The sequence below is a fragment of the Terrapene carolina genome, unplaced genomic scaffold (genome assembly GCF_002925995.2).
Source record: "Terrapene carolina triunguis isolate 2854851 unplaced genomic scaffold, T_m_triunguis-2.0 Scaffold62, whole genome shotgun sequence".
NCBI classification, from domain to species: domain Eukaryota; kingdom Metazoa; phylum Chordata; order Testudines; family Emydidae; genus Terrapene; species Terrapene triunguis.
The window spans coordinates 187,866-195,751 of NW_020664413.1; the positions used below are offsets into that span (position 1 = coordinate 187,866).

At 64.4% G+C, this 7,886-nt stretch overlaps 1 protein-coding gene across 3 annotated transcripts in view; it reads left to right on the forward strand.

The window, feature by feature from the left end:
* The window catches only part of ATG9A (autophagy related 9A), a 12,059-nt gene extending 4,688 nt beyond the window's left edge, over positions 1 to 7,371 (forward strand). For all 3 annotated transcript variants that reach the window (XM_024206868.2, XM_024206866.2, XM_024206869.2), the window contains 8 exons: positions 12 to 165; positions 620 to 799; positions 1,407 to 1,652; positions 2,009 to 2,226; positions 2,844 to 2,961; positions 3,384 to 3,606; positions 4,163 to 4,305; positions 4,947 to 7,371. In XM_024206868.2, coding sequence (XP_024062636.1) covers positions 12 to 165; positions 620 to 799; positions 1,407 to 1,652; positions 2,009 to 2,226; positions 2,844 to 2,961; positions 3,384 to 3,606; positions 4,163 to 4,305; positions 4,947 to 4,952 — 1,288 coding nt within the window. In that variant the 3' untranslated portion in view covers positions 4,953 to 7,371. The remainder of the gene's footprint in view (positions 1 to 11; positions 166 to 619; positions 800 to 1,406; positions 1,653 to 2,008; positions 2,227 to 2,843; positions 2,962 to 3,383; positions 3,607 to 4,162; positions 4,306 to 4,946) is intronic.
* The last annotated feature ends 515 nt before the right edge of the window (positions 7,372 to 7,886 follow it).

The following is a 7,886-nucleotide window of genomic DNA, read 5'->3' on the forward strand; positions in this document are numbered from 1 at the left end:
CCCCCCTGCAGGTCCTTCATCCCAGACCAGCACCTGGTGTTCTGCCCAGAGCAGCTGCTGCGGGTGATCCTGGCGCACATCCACTACATGCCTGACCACTGGCAGGCCAACGCCCACCGCTACGAGACCCGGGACGAGTTTTCTCAGCTCTTCCAGTACAAAGCGGTGAGCCCGGCCCCTCTGGCTAGCTTGGAACCGGAGCGGGATTGGACTGACTCCTGCACTCCTCTGCTCAGCTAGGGGTACTCGCGGGGCGGGGGGGGGGGGGGGGTGTCTCTGACACATGGGTGCCACCTCAGGGCCACTGTCTGTCAGACTGCGATGCCCAGAGGGCGGCTTGTGCATGGGAAGGGGCTGGACTGGGGACCTGCGTGTGCCTCACTCCCCTGGGCCATGTGTGTGATGGCTCAGCAGCTCCTGTGGTTCCCCAGAGCAAGGGACGTGGGGGGGGCGGGGGAGGATCTTTGGTCAGCTGGGGGCAGAGCACTGTGGGGGCGATACTGACATGGGGCTGCTGTTCCGGGAACGTTCCCTGGGTGGCCCCTCTCAGTTGTGGTGCAGCAGCCCCCTCGGGCTGCTCTCGGGGCTGCCTGCTGAGCGCCCCCCTCTCCCTTCCCAGGTGTTCATCCTGGAGGAGCTCCTCAGCCCCATCGTTACCCCCTTGATCCTCATCTTCTGCCTGCGGCCCAAGTCCCTGGAGATCATCGACTTCTTCCGGAACTTCACCGTGGAGGTGGTGGGCGTGGGCGACACCTGCTCCTTCGCGCAGATGGACGTGCGCCAGCACGGGCACCCAGCGGTAGGGCCTGCCTGCGGCATGGGCGTGTGCTGGCGCAGTCCCTTCCCCCTCCCCCCGCACTTGGGGGGGTCCTGCCTGTGGCTGGAACCGAGGCGTGGGCTGACGTCCCCCACGGAGTTCTGCCAAGCAGCCCGTACTGAGAGAGATCTTACACCCTCTGCTGCGGCTGCCAGTCCCAGAATGCATTGTGGCCAGGCTGCGCCAATCAAGCTGAAGCGTTGCATGCTGGGGCCTGTAGTCTTAGTGGGCTGTGTTGTTGCAATCTCGTATCTGACATCTGGGCACGCTCCGTGGGGTGTCCCGTTCAATGGGTGCATGAGCCCAGCTGCCCAGGTGAGGGCTCGTGCCCTGGAGTGGGGCATGTGATGCTACCCCGGGCGTTGGAAGGCCCTGGAGCTGGGCATGCTTGGCTATGGCGTGTCTGCTCCAGCGAGCAATGTCCCAGGCCAGCTGCTGGGGGGTTCTTGGCTTTTTGGCGTTGGTGGGTTTTGTGCGGCCTGGCCTTTGGGGCTCCCCAGACCCCCCGGTGGGTGTATGGCAGGCCCCGGGGGGGGGTCCAAGGATGGGTTTGGAGTGGCCCCCCTCACCTCACCTGTGTGCTTTGCAGTGGATGTCAGCGGGGAAGACTGAGGCCTCCATCTACCAGCAGGCCGAGGATGGCAAGACGGAGCTGTCCCTCATGCACTTCGCCATCACCAACCCCAGGTGGCAGCCGCCCCGCGAGAGCACGGCCTTCATCGGCTTCCTCAAGGAGCGCGTGCTGCGCGACAGCAGCGTGGCGCTGGCCCAGCAGGCCGTGCTGCCTGACAACGCCCTCTTCACCTCCATCCAGTCCCTGCAGTCGGAGTCCGAGGTGCCCCAGCTGCGGCAGGTCGCGGGTGGGCGGGAGAGGAAGGGGCTCTGGTGCTCCAAGGCTGCCTGGAGGGTAGGGGTCTTGCAGCTGCCCTGCATTGTCTAGCTAGCCCAGCGGGGCTGGCTCAGGCGGCCGGGGCAGTGAGTGTGCTGGGTCTGAACTGGGCTTGGGTTTCCAGGGAGGGCTGGGCCCGTCTCCAAGGGTGTGTGGAGTGGGGTGTTCTGGGGTTCTGCCCTGCGGCATGGGGGGCGATAGGATCTGGAGTTCCCTCGAGGAGCTGGGTTGGGGAGGGGCCCTGGCCTGTTGTCTGGTGGCTGCCTGTCCAGGGCTGTGACTCCCCTCACTTCCCATTGCAGCCTCACAGCCTGATTGCCAATGCGATCGCGGGCTCCTCGGCCCTGGGGTACGTGAGCCATGAGTTGCAGGCCTCCCGCCAGCTCTCCGAGGTGGCCTCTGCCCTGCGCTCCTTCTCCCCGCTCCAGTCTGCCCAGCAAACTCACAGCGGCTTCCAGACATCCGGGTCCCACGTGGAGGGGGCACCGCCCCGGGCCCACAGCACCATGACGGCTTCTGGGTAAGAGTCTGCTGAGCTGCAAAGCCCAGGCCCTGCTCCTGAGGTGCTGGGTGCCCCTCGTGTGCCTGAGACCGAAGGGATTGCTCCCCTGGTTCACTGGGCCTGTGCTGCTGCTGGGAGCAGCTCACAGCGCCCCCTGCTGGCACGCTCTGCACTCCGTTCCTCGCCCACATGCCGGGAGGAGTCCCTGCAGGGGCTGCTCTGAGCCCTCCCCTGCAATGGAGCAGGTTACACAGATGGCTAGAACAAGAATTGCCCCCGAGGGTTGACTCCGTAAGTGACTGCTCCGCCCCAGGAGGGGGCGCTGGAGCGCTTCTGCCCCCCTGTGATGGGGATCTGTGGCCCTTGGGGGTGCCTGTGTTGGGGCTGGACCCCACTGAGCAAAGCCCACGTGTCTGGGCAGAGTCTGCACGTATCCAGGGTGCAGAGGGGCCCTTTCTAAACCCAGGGCAGGGAGTGGGTGAGGTGGCACCATGGGACACCCCATAGCCCAGCAGTGCAGTGGGGCTGGGCAGGGGATCGAGAAGGGCTGTGTGGATCCGATGTGGGGCCTGCTAGGGCCACGCCCCTGGGCAGCAGACCCCCTCCCCCAGCCCTTCTCTGTGTCCCGGCTGCAGCACAGATGCCAGAACAGCGAGCTCCGGGAGCAGCGCCTGGGAGGGCCAGTTACAGAGCCTGATCCTGTCGGAATACGCCTCCACCGAGATGAGCCTGCACGCACTCTACATGCACGAGGTGAGCGGCCTGCGCCCTGGGCCAGGGGGAGAGAGAGCAGCTCGTGTGGGGGGCAGCATTGGGGGCGCAGGGCAGCCTGGCAGCTGGAGAGAGGTGTGCTGTACCCAGGGGGTAAAGGAGGTCCCGCAAAGGCAGCCAGGCCCATATCCTTCCCCTGCAGCGCTCCCCGGTGCTGGCTGTCTCTGCAGGTCCCTGCATGCCACCTCAGAGCGCAGGAGGGCCTGATGCAGAACAGCCCCCATCCTGCATTGGAGTCGCAGAGGGAGCAGCGGTGCCGGGAGCTGGCAGTGCAGGGGGAGAGGGAAGGAGCCTGAACTACTGTGGGGCTGCCACGGGGGCTCCTGCAGGCTGCATGTGGGGTGGGGCTGTGGCTCTGTCCCCCCTCCCTGCTTGTCTGACCCGCCCCATTGTGTTGTGCGCAGTTGCACAAGCAGCACACGCAGACAGAGCCCGAGCGGCATGTGTGGCACCGGCGGGAGAGCGACGAGAGCGGGGAGAGTGCCCCAGAGGAGCCGGATGCTCAGAAGGGCGCCCCCGCCGCCATCCCCCGCTCTGCCAGCTACCCCTTCTCCTCGCCGCGCCAGGCTGTGGAGGAGTTGGCCACCCTGCAGACGGGCTTCCAGCGCCGATACGGCGGCATCACAGGTATGTGCTGGGGCAGCCTCGTGCTGTGGGACTCCCCTCCAGACAGGGATCCCCACTCCAGATGGAGCCTGGGAGCCTCCTCACACATTCCCTGTCCCCCTGGCCAGGGGGCACTGCCTTTGGAACGTGCCGTGGATCCACACGCTGGTTTGTCATCATCGGGTCGCTGGGTAATCGTTTAAACGCCAGTGAAGCATTTGAGATTCCCCCCCACATGCCAGGCGATCAGCTGGGGCTGGCGGCTGGCAGGTGTCACTGCGCGGTAGCGCCTGCAGGAGGCGCCTGGGAGCCCTGCTCATCCATGGCTGGCAGTGTGTGGGCTCCCGCTGTGATGTTCCCATGTCACCCTGCATGCTGTGGGGAGGAGCCCCTCCAGGGGAGCTGTCGGCTGGGGAAGGCTGCACAGGCTCCCACCCAGTAACAGCCCCTCCCTCTCACTTGAGGGGTTAGACAGATTGGCCTAGAGCCCCCTGAGTGGTGCCCTGCTGGGAGCTGGCACCAGAGCCTGCTTCACCCGCATCTACACGTTCTGCTGACTTCTGTGCCCATGCCACAGATCCGGGCACAGTGCACAGAGCCCCGTCGCACTTCTCCCGCCTGCCTCTAGGGGGCTGGGCTGAGGACGGACAGTCGGCCCGACACCCGGAGCCGGTTCCAGAGGAGAGCTCGGAGGATGAGCTTCCGCCTCAGATACACAAGGTACGGCCCAGGCGCCCGGCTCTGCTGGGGGGAGTGGTGTGAGCAGGGCATTAGTGAGTGCTGCCCTGATGGGGTGGGCTGGGGCTGCTGGCCTGCAACTCCCTCCCCAGGAGAGATTAAAAAGGCGGGGACTTTTCAGCTTGGAAAAGAGCTGACTAAGGGTGCCTCTGGTAGAGGTTTATAAAATCGTGACTGGTGTGGAGAAAGTGACCAGGGAAGTGTTGTTTATCCCTTCCCATAACACTAGACCCCGGGGTCACCCAGTGACATTAACAGGCAGCACGTTTAAAACAAACAAAAGGAAGTACTTCTTCAGTCAATGCACAGACAACCTGTGGAACTCCTTGCCAGGGGATGTTGTGAAGGCCTAAAGTATAACTGGGTTCAAAAAAGAACTGGATAGGTCCAGCAATGGCTATTAGCCAGGATGGGCAGGGATGCAACCCCCTGCTCTGCGTATCCCTGGCCTCTGATTGCCAGAAGCTGGGACTGGGCGACAGGCTGGATCATTTGATAATTGCCCTGTTCTGTTCATTCCCTCTGAAGCCACCTGGTCCTGGCCCCTGTCGGAGGCAGGGCACGGGGGTGGATGGCCACGGGCCCGGGCCGTTCCCAGGTAACGGCATGGCTCTCTCCTCCAGGTGTAGCTCTGGGGGCTGAGGATCTCGTGGGATTCCGGACTCTGGAGCAGCCTGAGCAGCAGGACCCAGGGTCCCGGCCCCCTCCCCTGTCCCGCAGAGGTGGGGCGGGCAGAGGTGCCTAGTGCTGGCGTTCATGCCGAAGGGACAGAACCACCACGTCAACGCCTTGCAGTGGAAGCTTCTGTACAGACGTGTGTCAAGCCAACATCACTCTGACTCGTACTCATGTTGGGTGAATGCGTGTGTGAGTACATACGTGTATCCGTGTCCGCATATGTGTTGTCCGTGTTGGAGGGAATCGGCCGAGAACTGCACGGAGCACCGCAGAGCCTGCGCGAGGCCAGCGACCCGCGGCTGGCAGGGGAGAGCTCCGCGGGTTCCGGCTGCCGGCGGGAGAAGCTACTGTGGAGTCCCTGAGCAAAGCCAGCGACGCCTCTTCCACAGTCCAAATAAAGACCCTCCTTCAAGCTGCAGCCGGCCCAGCCGGGCCCGGGTTCCCGCGGGGGGAGGGACGCATCAGAATCTATTTTTGTACCAAGGGTGGAGAGTTGGGTTCCCCTGAGGAGGAGCGAGCTGGAGTCCGATCCCTGCTGGAGCCTTTACAAGGCTGCACCCTCCCCCAAAGCCCGTGCAGCTCCGTGTGTTCTGGCCCCGAACTGTCCTGTCTGTGGTGCGGGGGGTGCCACTGCTCCTGGCACAGTGCTCCCCCCAAGTGATCCCACACCCCACTTGCTGCTATTGGCCGTGGGCCCTGGCGCCTCAACCCCTCTAGCTTCAGAGCGCAGACAGCCTGGGCAGCAGCAGAGTGAGCCCCCCCACTGCCCCCTCCCGGCGTGCCAAAGCCCTGCTGTCTCGGGGTTAGAGGGGAGCTCCGTCTCCAGGGCCTCTGCTGAGCCTGCCGCCCCGCGGGCTGCTTCTCATACTGGGAGCTACACCAAGGCCCCCTCCAGCAGCCTCCCCTTGGCCGGCAGAGCAGGGGGGACAGGCCCACTCCTCTGCCCCGGCCCCCAGTCAACACAAAGGAAAGAATCGGGTGACTAAAGTAGCTTTGTTCCCCCTTTCCCCCCTCCCTGCTGCGATGGGGAAGTCTGGCCTGGGCCCCTAGCATGGGACAGGCTGTGCCTCCCGCCTTATAAATCATTAACACCGGGATGGCCAGTCACAGCACGGGGAGTGGGTGGCTTCCGCCAATCAGAGTACAGCTCTGCTAGGTTATTGAGTGACAGCGGCAGCTCCCAGAGGCCAGGCTGACTGCTAACCCCTCCTCCCTGCATACACAACTGACAATGGCCCCCCCAGCCCCGCTCCTGTAGGCCTCAGGCCGGGGCCCCTGCTCCCACAGCGCTGAGCACCTCCTAAGAGCCTGACCGCCACGCTCCTTGCCAGAGCCAGTGCTAGGGGTCGGCCCCATGGTGCTCTGCACTGTACCCCTGGGGGGCAGGACCTGTGGGTCTCTCCCCAGCTCTGCCACTGGCTTCCTGTGTGATGGGGGGGCGGAGCTCTTGGCTGACTAAAGCAGGGCTGAGCCGGCTCCCCTGCGGCCTGGGCCACTCTGGCATCCTGCCTGTTGGGCAGAGCACTGACTATTCCGGCGGGGGGGCTCTGCTGGCTGTTCCGTTAATGCCCCCGCTCGGTTCTCCTGAAGGGGCTTGGGACCCCCTGCCTCTCCGTGGTGCAAGCCCTGAGCTTTACTAGCCCAGCCTATTGGTGCTTTACAGGTTTGATGAGGGACAAAGTGCTTCAGTGGCCTTTGAAACAGGGCAAGGCTCCAGCAAACCAGCGCCAGGCCGGCCCCTCTCTGCCCTGGGGCCTAGAAGAGACAGACCTCAGGCTCCCTTCGCAGCAGGAGCCAGGCATGGCCAGAGCACAGCCCTGTGAGATGGCAGGGCCCAGCGGGCAGTTAGTTCTGTCTCAGGCCTGTGTGGCTGGGGCTACATGCTGGGAAATGTAGTCTCTGTGGGTCGCACCTCTGCATTAGTAGCTGGGTGACGGCCCTCGGCTGTGCTCTGTACAAACTGGCTGGGCAGCGCTTGTCCCCCTGCCGCCAAGGCTCTCTGGGGGGATGCACTCAGCCTGGAGCTCCTCTTCTTATCACAGAGCGTCTCCAAGCCTGAGCCGCAGCCCCCAGGTGAGAGCTCTGAGCAACGCTGGGCCTTTCTGAAGGGGTGGCTGGCAGCTGCTCCAGGCTGCGGCTCCTAGAGGCAGGGGCAGGGAGGCGAGGCCTGGAGCAGCCGGAGAACCTTGCCACGTGCTGTGCTTGTGTCTGTCTGTCTCCTGTGTGCCCGTGTGCATGGCAAGCTGCCCTCCCCCTCCTGTTCCGCTTGTGACACCAGCGGGGGGTGTGTGGGCGCGGAGCTCTTTGGGAATGTGCTGGCTAACCGAGCTCGCGCCCCTCGCTGTACAGCTATAGAGCCATTTAATAAAGAGGGGGCATTTCATTCACCCTGGTGTCTGGGCCTTTGTTGCAAGGGGAAGCTGCTCATCCTGTGTACTGGGAATCCAGCCATAACTGGGGTGCTCACGGGGTGTGTGCCCCTGGAAGCTGCCCTCCTCTGGGTGTGCAGGGCTATCCGGCCGTGAAGTCAGGGTGGGAGCTGAGCTCTGCAGGGCTGGTGATCTCTGCTGGAGCCTGGGGGCAGAGCAGGAACAGCGGAGAGCTGCTGGGAGCAAAGGGTGGCTCTGATGTGCTGCTCTGGGCGGAAGAGCTAGAAACGCTGTCCCAGTCTGTGCCCTGGAGCCCAGCCTGGCTGCGGCCTGTCCAGTTTCTCTCAGCCTGCTGCTTAGGGAAGGGCAGCGGCTCTTGGGCCACGCCGGACCTCCTCCCGGGGCCCAACCAGCACTCGGTACGCAGGCTGAGGCTGCTCGGCCTGGGGGGATTCAAACTGCAGCCCCCTCCCTGCCAGCCTAGGAGTGCAGCCCGTGCTGCACCCAGATCTCTTG